This window comes from Ostrinia furnacalis, unplaced genomic scaffold, assembly GCF_004193835.3.
Source record: "Ostrinia furnacalis isolate ACB-3 unplaced genomic scaffold, ASM419383v2 OfSCF0415, whole genome shotgun sequence".
In the NCBI taxonomy this organism is placed as follows: domain Eukaryota; kingdom Metazoa; phylum Arthropoda; class Insecta; order Lepidoptera; family Crambidae; genus Ostrinia; species Ostrinia furnacalis.
In genome coordinates, this window is record NW_021130654.1 from 25,382 (window position 1) to 42,716 (window position 17,335).

Consider the following 17,335-nt stretch of genomic DNA (forward strand, 5'->3'; position numbering starts at 1 on the left):
GCAGAGGCAACCTCCCGCCGGAGGTGAATTCGAATCGGTGGCAAATTCGGTTATACATCAATGACGGTTTTCGCGATTGAAAAATCCGCCAGATGGCAATACGTAGACGGGAGGTCCAAATGCTGCATGATTGGTGGATTTTGACATATCTGTCAATGTCATGTCAACAATAACATTTGGACTTCCCGTCTACGTATTGCCATCTGGTGGATTTTTCAATCGCGAAAACCCTCATTAAATTTGCGTTGTCGACGCTAATTCACTCGGACGACGCGTCGTGAACCCGACGTACAGTAGTCTTAAAATCAAAGAGCGTAAAGTCGACATGCCGTACGGTGCTGGACATAGGGTCGCTGGTTGTCTTCAGTCAGTGCGGGGTGTTGGGGGCGTGGCCTGGGCGTGTTGGGGGCGTGGCCTGGGCGTGTTGGGGGCGTGGCCTACTCGGCGCGGTGCACGTCGGCGCACACGCGCGCGCCGCGAGCGCTCGCCCGGCGCATGGGCGGCGACGGCTGCTCGTCGTCGCTCGGGGACCCTGCGGAAACCAATCAAAATCAAAAATATTTATTCAGTTTAGACCACAAGTGGCACTTATGAACGTCAAATATAGCAAACAATAAAAAGAAAAGGTAGCCCTTATGGGGCACTTTACATGTCTCCTTATCTTTTGGGCCCTACCAGCGTTTTGAGACAAACATATGGCAAGTGCTGAGAAGAAACGCCGGAACAAACTCAGTCACTACCATTGTTAGCGAGACTCGGTGTAGGAAGGACCGTGCGCGTTCTCAGTGCAGCGGACGAGACTTTGGATCGGCCGAGGCGTGAAGAACAGTATGTTGTTTTCATTCGTTAAACGACATCCACAGGAAAATTGGTACGACAGCATTTTGTCGTCGGAATTAATAAGAATGAAATTGAACTCTCGTAGCGGCTGGCTCCAGTGAATGTACTGTTAATTGTGATAAATATAAAACGTCAAAATAACGGTATCGTTATAGCCAATGAGCTGCTGTCATAGTGACATTGACGTAATGTCAATGTCACGAATTGTATCTAAATTATGGCAATATAATGTGAATGTTAAGTATCCAGTGTTTTATGTAAGAGAATAGATCTACCGGCCTTTAACAGTACAGACAACGGCACGTCGAGCTGGACACTGCGAGCTCTTATGCAGTTGTAATAGAGGCGGATTAGCAAGCTGAAGTGGCAATGGGCAGGGCATATAGTACGCAGAACTGACGGCCGATGGGGCAGCAAGGTTCTGGAATGGAGGCCGCGTACCGGAAAACGCAGCGTGGGACGTCCACCTACAAGGTGGACCGTCGACATCGTAAAGGTAGCAGGGAAGCGCTGGATGCAGGCCGCTACCAATCGATCAACGTGGAAAGTGTGCCGGTATGCACAATACCACAGAATACATAATAGTAGCAACAGAAATTGCACTCCTTTGTGTAGGATCAGATGCCGGCATTTTAACGGTAATAATAATAATGCAAAATATCCAACGCACATGGTGCATTCGAAATCGCACCTTACTACTACGCTCACAAGATCGCTATTTTTTTGTGTTCAGAATTGATCTACCTCACAGCTCAAGCGTCAGGGTTGTATAAGCAAAGTAAAATAAATAAAAACTTAATTTTAAGAAGCATTTATTGTATTTACGATTGGTAAACTTTAATCTAGTGGTGTTTGTATAATCGTACCATCTCTAAAGTACCTATTAATAAACTTCAGTGTTACGATAATTCGAAATTGGACAAACAGTTTTAAAAGGTGTAGTGTTGGAAAATAGACACGGTAAAGTAAAAGTTAATGTTTTTATTAGGTAAAATATTTTTTTGCTACAGTTTTTTGTCATAAGTATTTCAAAATTATTCAAAAAGTGTAGTTTTTTAAATTATTTAAATCACTACAGTTAATTATTATTTCTAAATATTACGATTTTCCATTAAAGAAGAATAACAGTGCTGTTGGAACAATAAACCTTGATTTAAACGATGATCGACCGAGCGTGTATAGAAATACGCGTGTGCTCACAGGCGCGTCACGGCGCGTGGCGGTCCTGACTGATTTGCAACTTGAAGTTGTCGCGCGCTGTAGGTAATTATCTCGGCCGGCATAGGCGAGTGACGGAGGCCTGACAATACTTAATCTCTTCATATCTTATCTTGATCACGTTCACAATGGAGTGGAAGTGGGTGAAGGTGGTGGTGATGGAGGTTACGTCTTTAACTATTTGTGTAATCTTCGTCGGGGTCACCAATTTGTGCCATGTTCGTCAGGATCGTCTTCTTCGTCCGGTTCGTCGTCGGGGTCACCAATTTGTGCCATCTTCGTCAGGTTCATCTTCTTCGTCGGGGTCACCAATTTGTGCCATGTTGGGGGACCGTATGAATGAGACACGGGTTGTAGTTAGTCTCTGCTATATGTCTGTTTATTAATGTGAACTGCGCGACTATTTATACGATATAGATCAAAGGTAAATGACGTCACAGCATCAGCACTATACGTGATAAATGTGCTGACACTGTGAACGTGATCAAGATAAGATATGAAGAGATTAAGTATTGTGCATACCGGCACAGAAAGCATTAGGGGAGGCCTATGTTCAGCAGTGGACGTCCCATGGCTGAAATGATGATGATGAGAGGCGGTTGTTGGTGTACATGTACTGGCAGTAGTGACCTGCGCGGGAGTGTGGCGGGCGCGGCGGCGCGGCGGGCGCTCAGCAGGGCTGGCCGGCGCGCGGCAGGGGCCGCACGAGGTACAGCTTCTCGCCCTGCTTGTTGGTGTAGATGGGCGCCCGCTGGTAGTGCGCCACGAGCTGGTCCAGCGTCGGGAACTTGCGCTGGAAGGCATCGTATCGGTCACGATTTGAACTAAAGTCCGGTCGCCGAGCAGATAGAATTTAGTCCGATGACCCCAAGCTACCCATCCTTGTCGCTCGCGCGTAATTGTATTGCTGTCGCGCTCGCACTCACTGCGGCCGCCCGTCGCACAGTCGCGACAGCAATATAATTAAGGATGGGCAGCTTGGGGTCATTGGACGAAATTCTATGTACTCGGCGGCCGGACTTTAAACCGTTTTCAAGTCAGTTAATGCAAGTATAGGGACTCAAAAGCGTGACTAATCTCACCTGGCCGATGCAGTAGAGGCTGCCTTCGACGTGCACGCGGAAATGTTTGTTGCGGCCTGGAGCTTTCAGAGACACCGAGTAATCGCCCACCTGGAGCAAAAACGGTAGCTTATTTTAAGGAACTAGGATTACGCTGTAAAAAAGGTCAGAAAATTTATATATAGCTGTATCAATCGGAAATGTTATTTTTAACCGACTTCAACAAAAAGAGGAGGTTCTCAATTCGGTAGGTTTCATGTACCCAGCTTCTGTCCTAGGGGTGACAAGTCATACCCAGCTTCTGGCTTAGGGGGGGCAAATCAGATTTTTTTAGGTCAGATTGACTTATGCCCGTTTTCACCATAAATCCGTAATTTTTAAGTGACCCCTATGTAACACATAACAGGAATTTTGTTTTCATAGGGGTCACTTAAAAGTTAGGGATTGATGGTGAAAACGTACATTTGTCTTTGAGATTTCCCTGTGACCTAATTCAGGTATCAAGTTCTCGCTGACGTTCAGAAGTCGTCCCATTGAAAAATAGTTTTAAATCCCTATTCACAAGGGTCATTTTGATAGAACGATTACTAAAGCCCGGCCCGCGAGCACGTAGAATTTTGTCCAATGACCCCTAGCTACCATTCCACGCGACTGTGCGACTGGCACCCGCAGTGAGTGTGCGAGCGCGATAGCAACATAATTACGCGCGAGCGATAAGGATGGGTAGCTTGGGGTCATTGGACAAAATTCTACGTGCTCACGGACCAGACTATAGATAGGATCGCAACTCAGTGTTTTGTTGTCGTTGAAGTTTTGTTACGTGAATAAGGCTACGGGGAACGCCCATGGTTGGTATAGTTCCAGGGTTTCCCAATGTTTTTTGCCAAGGAACCCTAATTGATTATACTTTTCCTAACGGAACCCCCGTACTACTCCGCCCGCACGCCCTGCTCCTCCCTTGTGCGTAAACAAGTCGGTGCGAGCGAACAACGTCGGTTACGAAACGTGGGATAATATTTTTTACGGAACCCTTGCGGCCTTTCCACGGAACCCCAGGGTTCCGCGGACCACCTTTCGGGAACCGCTGATCTATAGGTGTATCAATCGAAAATGTCCTTTTTAACCGACTTCAACAAAAGGAGGAGATTCTCAATTCGGTTGGTTTCATATATCTAGCTTCTGTCCTAGGGGTGGCAAGCCATACCCAGCTTCTGGCTTAGCGGGGGCAAATCAGATTTTTTTAGGTCGGATTGACTTATGCCCGTTTTCACCATCAATCCCTATTTTTTAAGTGACCTCTATGGTAACACATAACAGGAATTTTATTTTCATAGGGGTCACTTAAAAATTAGGGATTGATGGTGAAAACGGACATTTGTCTTTGAGACTTCCCTGTGGCCTAATTCAGGTATTTTGACAGTCAAGATCTCGCTGACGTTCAGAAGTCGTTCCATTGAAAAACAGTTCTAAATCCCTATTCACAAGGGTCATTTTGATAGAACGATTACTAAAGCCCGGTCCGTGAGCACATAGAATTTTGTCCAATGACCCCAAGCTACCCATCCTTATCGCTCGCGCGTAATTATATTGCTGTCGCGACTGTGCGACTGGCACCCGCAGTGAGTGTGCGAGCGCGATAGCAACATAATTACGCGCGAGCGATAAGGATGGGTAGCTTACGACAACAAAATTCTACGTGCTCACGGACCAGACTATAGATAGGATCGCAACTCAGTGTTTTGTTGTCGTTGAAGTTTTGTTACGTGAGTAAGGCTACGGGGAACGCCCATGGTTGGTATAGTTCCAGGGTTTCCCAATTTTTTTTGCCAAGGAACCCTAATTGATTATACTTTTTCAAACGGAACCCCCGTACTACTCCGTCCGCACGCCCTGCCCCTCCCTTGTGCGTAAACAAGTCGGTGCGAGCGAACAACGTCGGTTACGAAACGTGGGCCTTTCCACGGAACCCCAGGGTTCCGCGGACTACCTTTCGGGAACCGCTGGTATAGTGAATGACTCACGTTGGTCTCCGAGTCGCGGATGAGGAAGTCCCCGTCGTGGCCGTGCTGGTTGAGCAGCGCGTCGCAGTGCGTGCGCGTGATGGCGCCGTAGTACCACGCGCGCGTGCCCAGCGGAGCGCCCGCGCCCGGCGCGCCGCCGCCGCCAGCCTCGCTGCGAACAGAACAAGAACAATAGTACCTACTAAGGAACGCAATGTAGGACCGGTGGCCACGTTGGCTTAAGGCCAGGTCAGATAATGAGCGCTCAACGCGCGTTTAACCTGGCCAAATGATTTCATGGGCATAACGTTGAGCACATCTTTCGAATTATTGTTGGTTTGTGTACATCCCATCTCTTCGATCTCAGACAGTACCTGTTGTAGGGTTGCGTGAGGTAAACTAAGGCTGGGAAAACGATCCCAAAGCCCACGCGCTCAGGCGCAGACGGAAGAAGAAGATTTACTCGTCCCCTTCCCTAGTTGAGACCAGTGGGCAATAGCCCGGGAGAGCCATCTAAGTGATGGTCATGGTCATTACATGGTCTCTACCAAGTGCATCGGTAAACCCCCTCTTTAGCGGGAGGCCTGACAAATGTCTTGGTAGCTGCTATCTTCTTCTTCATATTCATATTTATTCGGACTTGTAGGGATAGGGTAAATGAATTGTTATAATAAGAAAGAAAGAAAGAAAGAAAAACTTTATTTGACACAAAAAGGAAAAAATAAAAATAAGATTGAGTGAAACTGTCTATTGTTTGTAGGCCCGTTGTTTGTTATTTCTTTGTTATTTAAATGTTGTGCTCTAATCGGAGTTCAGACTTAATATTTTGCTATGTTGTTGTGTTAATTGTATTGTTATTGTTTGTTCTCTGTAGCTGTGCCTTAAATAAATAAATAAATATTCGTTTCGCTCTTGGCAGAGCGGTCGTGGTCACGTTGGGGCTTTGTTCACGTCAGTTTTAGCTGATAGTGCTACCATCCATAAAGGGAGTCCCACATGACCTGTAGGGCTGCGTGAGGTACACTCGGCTCGGAGCAGGCGTACCTATACGGCTTCGTGAGGTACACTCGACGTACCTGTAGGGCTGTGTGAGGTCACTCGACGTACCTGTAGGGCTGCGTGAGGTCACTCGACGTACCTGTAGGGCTGCGTGAGGTACACTCGGCGTACCTGTAGGGCTGCGTGAGGTACACTCGGCGTACCTGTAGGGCTGCGTGAGGTACACTCGGCGTACCTGTAGGGCTGCGTGAGGTACACTCGGCGTACCTGTAGGGCTGCGTGAGGTACACTCGGCGTACCTGTAGGGCTGCGTGAGGTACACTCGGCGTACCTGTAGGGCTGCGTGAGGTACACTCGGCGTACCTGTAGGGCTGCGTGAGGTACACTCGGCGTACCTGTAGGGCTGCGTGAGGTACACTCGGCGTACCTGTAGGGCTGCGTGAGGTACACTCGGCGTACCTGTAGGGCTGCGTGAGGTACACTCGGCGTACCTGTAGGGCTGCGTGAGGTACACTCGGCGTACCTGTAGGGCTGCGTGAGGTACACTCGGCGTACCTGTAGGGCTGCGTGAGGTACACTCGGCGTACCTGTAGGGCTGCGTGAGGTACACTCGGCGTACCTGTAGGGCTGCGTGAGGTACACTCGGCGTACCTGTAGGGCTGCGTGAGGTACACTCGGCGTACCTGTAGGGCTGCGTGAGGTACACTCGGCGTACCTGTAGGGCTGCGTGAGGTACACTCGGCGTACCTGTAGGGCTGCGTGAGGTACACTCGGCGTACCTGTAGGGCTGCGTGAGGTACACTCGGCGTACCTGTAGGGCTGCGTGAGGTACACTCGGCGTACCTGTAGGGCTGCGTGAGGTACACTCGGCGTACCTGTAGGGCTGCGTGAGGTACACTCGGCGTACCTGTAGGGCTGCGTGAGGTACACTCGGCGTACCTGTAGGGCTGCGTGAGGTAGTCGGCGAGCTCCTGCAGGTAGTTGCGCGGCACGAGCCCCAGCTGGCCGCGCGAGTCGCGCGCGCGGTACCACTCGGGGTCGGACGGCGGCCGCTCCACGATCTCCAGCCGGTCGCCCTTCTCGAACGACAGCTCCTGCTCGTTGTTCGACGTGAACGAGTACAGCGCCACCTGGTGACACGACAACGTAAGAAAATGTTGCTAGAATTACGGGGTATCATATGTAGGCGATGAGCGCGATCAAAACAATGGCAATGGCATCCCTTGTTTGCAGCTTACGTTTCAGTATGCGGCGCGATGCGACGGTATCCTAAGTCAGCGACGAATGCGACGCAACGCGAAACACTCATTGCACCGTATTAATGCACCAAGTATATTGCTTATACTCTGGTTTTGCTTACTTTATCACCTTATCTATTACACTGCTCATCATAAAAATCGACCCACCCGAGACAAGCACTTTTAAACGTATGCATCCCCACTTCCCACCAATATTACTATACTATATTACCATTTAAAAGCCTAGTTATAAACTTCATTTCATTAAAGGAAAGGTTTTTACCCCAAAAATGTATCTGTAGAAGAATCCAGTCACTTCTTCAAAAAATAGGTAGTTACGCTTGAGCCAACTTTTATGGCTATAAAACTGTTAAGTTGGGATTAATCGCTATCCATCTGTTAAAGAGGACACGTGAGATCATTATTTGGTTTTATAACCATAAAAATTTGTCTAATTGATCCCAGAGGTGAGCCCAAAGTGAGGTCTTTTTTCAAGTTTTTCAAGTCACATTTATTGTATATGTTAATCGTTTATTAGGAAATTAAATGTCTTTTTCTTTAAGGATATTTATTGGGCTTTCAAATAACACCAATATTGTTGGGGCACCATGATTGTGTCAGTAGAAACGAGTTTTCCTGTAAAACGTAGGTGGGCCGATTTTTGTGATGACCAGTGTAGTTAAAACCTTTTCTGACCGGTAGTTTAGGTTCTAGCGATATATGATAAAAGCTACATTCTTAAAATATTTTTACTCATGCTTTAAAAAACCCGAAAAATATACATAATATGACTGGTTGACATTAAGAATGGTTGTGACTTGTTGTGAACTTACAACAATGTCGAGGACGTTTTCGGCCATCGCGTAGGTGTGCACCGGGTCCTCATTGTCGCCCTCTTCGCTGGTGTAGTTCGATGGAAACCTGCAAACGGCAGTGCCACTTAATAACTGTTCTGAGTGTCAATTATTGTTTATCACCTTACACGAAATATATTTTAAGATTAATGTAATCAAAACTGCGCACTAAACATTAGCTTATTGTTTAAATTTTACAAAAACTGGGTGCGTTTTCCAGAAATGAACTAATTTGTAACTTTTGTACAATTAAGAATTGTTTTTTTTTTCCTGTAAGTTATCTTTTTGGGAGTTTACATATTTACATAATCCCTATAAAATTGACCTTATTTGTATGTTTGAGCACATTAAAGAACATAGTAGACACGTCATTATACTGCAAAACATTAAAAATAATGTTGCAGGATTCCGTTAAAACGGTTTCAGGTAGCAAAACAAATTCCAAATGTTACAAAGTGGCACATTTTACTCACAAATTAAGTCATTTGCTTTTCTAATTGCAAAATTCCACAACTGCAATTAGTGTGGCACAAGTTAACTTGTCGCGCTTTTGACTTATTGAGTCTGGTGGGTGGTCAAGGTCATCCAGTATCTTCCTACACAGTGCCACAGTATAAAACGAGCTTTAACAAAAATATGTAATAAACTTTACGCTAAACACATCTTGAGACGATACGTCTTATCAAAATGCGATTCAATTTTAATAGCATTAGGAACCTAGGATGTCACTTAAGTGGAAACTCAATCGACTATTTGGTCCCCCTTTATTTGCAAAATTAGCGCACTTACTTGTAGACTTGTGACTTGAAGATGTCTTACTATAATTGTTTTACTATGCCTACTTAATTGCCGGCCTTACAGGGAACCTTGTGAAGATATTCATTGAAATAATACAGAGAAAGTGGACCTTGTTTTAACAAATAATTGTACTTGAACAAGTATTCGGCTGTCAGGTATTAATGTTGCAATTAACGTTTGACCTTCGTGTTTTTTTTAATTAAATTAACTTTTTAAACAATATACGAGTTGTCTTCAAGTTTAACTTGCCATAACAATATTATGTAGAAAATAACTTCTATTTTTAAGTCTGTCAAAAAGGTGGAGTTGATATCAAAGTGTTAATGTTGATTCATTAACACTTTGATATCAACTCCACCTTTACACAATAGCCCTAACTGATAAAGTTTGAAGAGTTTCAGTAAGTATAGAGTTATAACGACATTATGACCAGCAGCGGCGGCGCTGAAAGTCCGACACCTTCGGCTTTGTTTATTGTTGCCTTCCTTCGACTGCACAGTTATTCTTAAAGTAATAAGTACTCATTAGTCCAGCCTGCAGTGGTGGAATGTCATCATCATCATCATTTTAGCCACAGGACGTCCACTGCTGAACATAGGCCTCCCCTAATGCTTTCCACATTGATCGATTGGTAGCAGCCTGCATCCAGCGCTTCCCTGCTACCTTTACGATGTCGTCAGTCCAGCTTGTGGGTGGACGTCCCACGCTGCGTTTTCCGGTACGCGGCCTCCATTCCAGAACCTTGCTGCCCCATCGGCCGTCAGTTCTGTGTACTATATGCCCTGCCCATTGCCACTTCAGCTTTCTAATCCGTCGGGCTATGTCAGCAACTTTAGTTCGTTTACGGATTTCCTCATTTCATTTTCGTTAAAGTAATAAGTACTCATTAGTCCAGCCTGCATCAGTGTAATGTAACAGAAGGTATCTCACCAGCCGGTGTGTCCCTGGTACTGGCCGCGCCACCAGCCGTCATTGCTCTTCTCCAGGATGAGGATGCGCGTGCCCTTGGTCAGCGACAGCTCGTCCGGCTGCTGCGCTTGGTAGTTGTACTTCACCACCGCCGTGCCTGGATTCATGATCAATAGCTCAGTAACTAAAGTCTGGTCCGTGAGCACGTAGAATTTTGTCGAATGACCCCAAGCTACCCATCCTTATCGCTCGCGCGTAATTATATTGTGTCGCGACTGTGCGACGGGCGCCCGCAGTGAGTGTGCGAGCGCGACGCGCGAGCGATAAGCTTGGGGTCATTGGACAACATTCTACGTGCTCATGGACCAGGCTTTAGCAACCAGTTTAGTGAGAATTTGACATTCAAACACATTATTAATTAAAAAACTGTAGCTTTTGTTTTATGGGACAGACAAATGAGCACAGGGATCACATGATGGTAAGTAATTACCGCCGCCCAGACACCCGCAGCCTCGAGAGACAATTTCTATTAGCAAAAATATACCTAGCTTTTATTATCATCATTACAGAACAAATTATATTAAACCTTCTACTGTGAAGGACACGATTTTTGCACAACTTTTATAAGACTAAACCAAAATCAGAATTTGTTACAATGACATTATAAAAGGATATTTAAGGGGTATTAACCCAATTTAATTTTCACAGAAGTTGACATTACCTAGGGCTTCGGTGGCGTCGACGCGGCGCGCGCCCGGCGACTCCGCCCCGCCGCCGCCGCCTCCGCGGACCGGGGAGGAGTTCGACGGGAGCGTCTTTGAGCCGGAGCCTTTCTTCACCTTCTTCTTAATACTGGAAGTTATATTGATATGTTTCAGTTGGATATCGCTCCTAGTCTCTTGCGAAGTTGTCGAGAACTAATGGCCAAATTGGAAAATGTTGGCTGAAGAGTTCCAAAACCGAAGTTTTGGGCACGATCTTTGTTGCAAACATTTGCCTAACGACATTTGCAACATAGATCGTCGTCTCTTACATTCTGTAAGTAGGTACAAAGTAGATTTACGCCATTTTCATGTTTCAGGTCCTGTCGTTGTTTCCCATCCAATATTTGTTATGTCTAAGGAGAATGAATAGATACGAAATTACGAAAACTCCTGGAAATATGCAATGACTCATGGTAGGAGTCAGAAAGAACAGTGTGAAGTGTGGACAAGGGAAATTATTCCAATTGCAAAGTTGAACTACCTAGGATATGTTGTTTGACAACAAGGTAGGAATCATCTCGATATAATAAATTGTATAAAATATTTATCACAATAAAATATCTGGAATACTGGGATCATGTTACACAATTTATTAAGGCAATTCAAAGGGTGAAACAATGGGGAGTTACTACAATAGACTTGCCTCTTTCATGGTGCAGGTAGACACAAAAGTGTACAATACAAAGGTAATTCATAGTAGGCATAAAAAAGGCAAAAAGAAAAGTATGTATGTACTATCGAGGACTCGGACGCNTAGACCTATAGTATAATATTTTTTGTTAATTTATGAAAATATTAAATTAGCCTATAATCCTGAATCCTGATACATAAAGTTAGCCTATTAATTTAATACAGGTACGACTGTACCCAGTGTTGCACTATCAAATGCAATTGACGCGCCTCTATGCCAGGGTTTTTATGTTCCTGGTCAGGCTATACATGTATACCTCTAAACTCAGTCTGAACTAAGTTACGAGCTTTAGAAGTTTGATGATTTTACATACTAGATTTGCTTTTTGCGCGCAAATTTTGTAAGAAATTGCAACAAAATAGTGACATTGTATGTGTAAACAAACAATACCATCCATTAAAGGCTCCAGACATCAGTGTGGAGCAGAATCAGCGCAATAAAAAATAGCTCAATATTTTGTTGCAATTTCTTACAAAACTTGCGCACAAAAAGCAAATCTAGTATGTAAAATCATCAAACTTCTAACGCTCGTAACTCAGTTCAGACTGAGTTTAGAGGTATACATGTGATAGTAAGTTTGGTTTATTACACTATTTTGTAACCAAAAAACAAAGTTTGGTCGATGGCCGCGCGAAAAAAAAAAGACGCCACCCTCCATACAAAATCTGGCATTGCCATTTCATCAAAATCGGTTCAATGGTTTAGGCGTGAAAGCAAGACAGACAGAGTTACTTTCGCATTTATAATATTAAGTATAGATTACGCGGTGTCCTCAGTTTACATTCACCATAGCGTGTACAGTGGGCATCACTGTGCATGCAAAAGTTGTTCATATTGCAGCGTTCGTGTTCCAAACGTTCACAATGAAAAAATCCGCCAATTTCAAGATCAAAAAAGTCAAAATATAAGAGACCGCGGCCAATGACAGGACGAGTCAATGTGAACGTTGCTACAAATTCTTAAACGACGTCTGATCGCCTCCGTGCACGCCATTGCGCACGCAGACTGAACGCGTTGGTTTGGCCGAAGCTTTTGTAAAAGACTCATGTTTTCCAATACTGATACAAATAGTAAAATCAAAAGGATTGTTGTAACTCACGACAATGTCGAGGACGTTTTCTGCCATCGCGTAGGTGTGCACCGGGTCCTCATTGTCGCCCTCTTCGCTGGTGTAGTTCGATGGAAACCTGCAAACGACAGTAGCACTTAATAACTATGTCAGAGAATCGGTAATTCTTTATCAAATTACACAAAATACATATTTTAAGATAATAAAAACCGCGTTCTACATAATAGCTTTGTTTAACTTTTACAAAAACTTTGAACGGCTTCCAAGAATGAATTAATATGTACCTTAAGTACAATTAAAAATTATGTTTTCCGGTAAGTTATAATTTTGTGTTTACTTTGTGCCTATAGGATTTTTTTAAAACTGGTATTTTGCTACGAGAATCAAAGTTTTTTTTAATAGTATGTGTTAAATTATTATTAAGTTACTTTTTTGACCTTGTTCTTTCCAATGCTTGAGTTTATTCACATCATACAACACGTAATAATGTAAATCATTAAAAATAATGTTGCCAGATTCCATTAAAACGGTTTCAGGTAGCAATACAAATTCCAAATGTTACAAAGTGGTACATTTTACTCACAAATTAAGTCATTTGCTTTTCTAATTGCAAAATTCCACAACTGCAATTAGTGTGGCACAAGTTAACTTGTCGCGCTTTTGACTCAATATTCCGGTGGGTGTTCAATGCCGCGACGGTCATCCAGTATCTTCCTACACAGTGCCACAGTATAAAACGAGCTTTAACAAAAATATGTATCTAAAACTTTACGCTAAACAAATATTGAGACGATACGTCTCGTCAAAATGCGATTCAATTTTAATAGCATTAAGAACCTAGGATGTCACTTATGTGGCAACTCAATCGACTATTTGGTCCCCCTTTATTTGCAAGATTAGCGCACTTACTTGTAGACTTGTGACTTGAAGATGTCTTACTATTATTGTTTTACTATGCCTATTTAATTGCCGGCCTTACAGGGAACCTTGTGAAGATATTCATTGAAATAATACAGAGAAAGTGGACCTTGTTTTAACTAATAATTGTACTTGAACAAGTATTCGGCTGTCAGGTATTAATGTTGCAATTAACGTTTGACCTTCGTGTTTTTTTCTGAATTATATTAACTTTTTAAACAATATACGAGTTGCCTTCAAGTTTAACTTGCCATAACAATATTATGTAGAAAATAACCTCTACTTTGAAGTCTGTCAAAAAGGTGGAGTTGGAATCGAAGTGTTAATGAATCAAACAATAGCCCTAACTGATAAAGTTTGAAGAGTTTCAGTAAGTACAGAGTTATGACGACATTATGACCAGCAGCGGCGGCGCTGAAAGTCCGACACCTTCGGCTTTGTTTATTGTTGCCTTCCTTCGACTGCACAGTTATTGTTTTGTTAAAGTAATAAGTACTCATTAGTCCAGCCTGCAGTGGTGGAATGTCATCATCATCATCATCATCATTTTAGCCACAGGACGTCCAATGCTGAACATAGGCCTCCCCCAATGACTTCCACATCGCACGGTTGGTAGCGGCCTGCATCCAGCGCCTTCCTGCTACCTTTATCAGGTCGTCGTCACCTTGTGGGTGGACGTCCCACGCTGCGTTTTCCGGTTGCGTGGTGGAATGTAACAGAAGGTGTCTCACCAGCCGGTGTGGCCCTGGTACTGGCCGCGCCACCAGCCGTCATTGCTCTTCTCCAGGATGAGGATGCGCGTGCCCTTGGTCAGCGACAGCTCGTCCGGCTGCTGCGCTTGGTAATTGTACTTCACCACCGCCGTACCTGGATTCATGATCAATGGGTCAGTAAAGCAACCAGTTTAGTGAGAATTTGACATTCAAACACAATTATTAATTAAAAAACTGTAGCTTTTGTTTTATGGGACAAATGAGCACAGGGATCAATCACATGATGGTAAGTAATTACCGCCGCCCAGACACCCGCAGCCTCGAGGGACATCATTTCTATTTGCAAAAATAGTATACCTAGCTTTTATTACCATCATTACAGAACAAATAATATTAAACCTTCTACTATGAAGGATTTTTGCACAACTTTTATAAGACTAAACCAAAATCAGAATTTGTTACAATGACATTATAAAAGGATATTTAATGGGTATTAACCTTATTTAATTTTCACAGATGTTTACATTACCTAGGGCTTCGGTGGCGTCGACGCGGCGCGCGCCCGGCGACTCCGCCCCGCCGCCGCCGCCGCCGCGGACCGGGGAGGAGTTCGACGGGAGCGTCTTTGAGCCGGAGCCTTTCTTCACCTTCTTCTTAATACTGGAAGTTACATGGATATGTTTCAGTTGGATATCGCCCCTAGTCTCTTGCGAAGTTGTCGAGAACTATACCAATGGCTAAATTGGAAAATGTTGACTGACGAGTTCCAAAACAAAGATTTGGGCACGATCTTTGTTACAAACATTTGCCTAACGACATTTGCAACATAGATCGTCGTCTCTTACATTCTATAAGTAGGTACGTACTATGAAGTAGATTTACGCCATTTTCATGTTTCAGGTCCTGTCGTTGTCGCCCATCCTAAATTTGTTGTCTAAGGAGAATCAATAGACACGGATTCCGTATTACGGAATTACGAAAACTGCTGGAAATATGCAATGACTCATGGTAGGAGTCAGAAAGAACAGTGTGAAGTGTGGACAAGAGAAATTATTCCAATTGCAAAGTTGAACTACCTAGGATATGTAGTTTGACAACAAGGTACAAATCATCTTGATAACAATAAATTGTATAAAATATTTATCACAATAAAATATCTGGAATACTGGGATCATGTTACACAACTTATTAAGGCTATTCAAAGGGTGAAACAATGGGGAATTACTACAATAGACTTGCCTCTTTCATGGTGCTAATGTAGGTAGACCCAAAAGTGTACAATATAATACAAAGGATTTTACCTTAATGTAATTCGTGCATCAAAAAAGGCAAAAAGAAAGTGCCTATAACTCTGAACATAAAACTAAAAAAAAAAAAAATTATTGTCTGTTTACTAACAATTCACTTTACTATTTATACTAGGTAGTGCAAAAATTGCACCTTGCTCATTTGAAATTTCAATGAAATGAATGTTAATAACTGAGTTGCTAATCCAGTTTGTAATATAATGAGTACACCAGCAATTTGTGTTTCTAGGACAGCTAGGCTTAGGCAAGTCTATCTGAATTTTAATGCTTGCCTTTACTTTAATGATTAAGATAAAATTTTCAAAATAAGTTGTTCAGCATTAAATGATATAGTAAAGACATAAGTGAAGGTTCTAAACAAGAGGTTAATTAACACACTTCACAATGCTACCATGTTAATTTTACATTCACATGAACATACCAACAGTAATTGTACTAATTAGCACTGATGGCAAATTGTATAATATGTACTGACACAGTACTTAATTAGAAATATGTGAGTTGTATGTTTGTACATTATCATGGAACAATAAGGAAAAGCCTGGAGTAAATACTGTATTTATGATAAGAATGTGTGTTCAATATGTGTAGCAAAACCACACTGGCTTATTAGGAGAATATTATTATTTAGTTTTAAAGCTGATTTTATTACAATACCTGAGATTTTAAACAACCACCTTTCCTGCCTGCTAGGAAGTGGTTAACATATTGTATATCCTAATAATACCTTTGTTTTGCAAATTATCACTCATTACATACCAAATACCAAAATATCTAATTGGAATACTTCAACCTTATATCCTGTCCAATGACCTGATTTATGTTAAATGATTTACCTGTCAAACAGTGAAGGCTTTTCCTTCTTCACATAGTTACTGGGAACATAGCCCGACTGACTGCGGGCATTCTGCACCCGCCACCAGTGCTTGGAGTCATCGAGGAGGAGGTATCGTTCATTCTTGCGCAAATCCAGCTCCTGGGCACCCTGAGCTGCATAGTCATACTTTGCTACCACGTAGCAAACATCATCCTATAACAATTGCATATTTGGCTAAGAAACTTATTGGTAGTTTCACAAATTTGTTCAGATTGGTCAAATGCATATCAAGAGCCACTCTACCAGACTTTGTGCTGGGATATTTATGGAGACTGGAAACTATTTAGCTCACCCTCAAGGCATAGGAATGAGATTAAGCTTGGAGACTGCTATTTTCTGAAGACATTTGGTGAGTTTAGATCAAGGGACAGGTTTTTACCTGAGCATTCTTCCCGTGCCTGGCATTGGCCATGGCGTGCGGCGCCGGCAGCGGCTTGTTGGCCCACACCGAGTCTGCGGCGCGCGCCGACCGCGTCTCCAACATGACACCCCCTGGCAGGGCTCCGCGATCAGCTCCGCCGCCTCACTGATACATCGCACTGCACTATCCGCACCACACCGCACTGCACCACAACACCACCACGGCGATCGATCGCCGAACGACGCGATACGCGAAAAGACTCGATTGTTTATTATTAGGACGTGCGAAAATCCGATCGAAAGCTATCAGCGAAAGGAGAGTTGCATTGGAACTGAGAAATCCTCGTTCTGTCGTATACCTATATGGTGGCTGTGTAAAAACTGGAATTATGTAATTCTTATGTCATCTATTCGTTTTGCGGTTGAAAACTCTCACGCTTTTATTGTAATTTACAAGATTTTAACTAAATTTTTAACATAAAATCGGTGGGGCAACTATGAATCAATAGACAAATTTTTTTTCTTCAATTTAGCGAAGAAAAAAAATGATAATGCCAAACCATAAACTTCATTCATCAGTCATCGGTATTTAGTTAATCGATTCCATCGTTTATCAATAATTTATGTAAAACAAATAAAATATACGACAGCCAATTCGGTAAATGAAATTACCGTTTTATCATGCTGCAAAATTTAAGCTTTTTCAATAGCTCAAAAAC

The 17,335-nt window shown here is 43.3% G+C and overlaps 1 protein-coding gene across 1 annotated transcript; it reads right to left on the bottom strand.

Moving 5' to 3' along the window:
* Positions 1-449: 449 nt before the first annotated feature.
* dock (SH2/SH3 adaptor protein dock) lies at positions 450-17,152 on the bottom strand. Its single transcript, XM_028320163.1, has 10 exons — positions 16,636-17,152; positions 16,216-16,409; positions 14,602-14,732; positions 14,091-14,226; positions 12,472-12,559; positions 7,058-7,248; positions 5,141-5,291; positions 3,141-3,230; positions 2,689-2,851; positions 450-532 (listed from the first exon to the last, which is right to left on the bottom strand). The coding sequence occupies exons 1-9, from the start codon at positions 16,738-16,740 to the stop codon at positions 2,729-2,731; spliced, it is 1,209 nt and encodes a 402-aa protein (XP_028175964.1). The 5' UTR covers positions 16,741-17,152; the 3' UTR covers positions 450-532; positions 2,689-2,728.
* Positions 17,153-17,335: the final 183 nt, after the last annotated feature.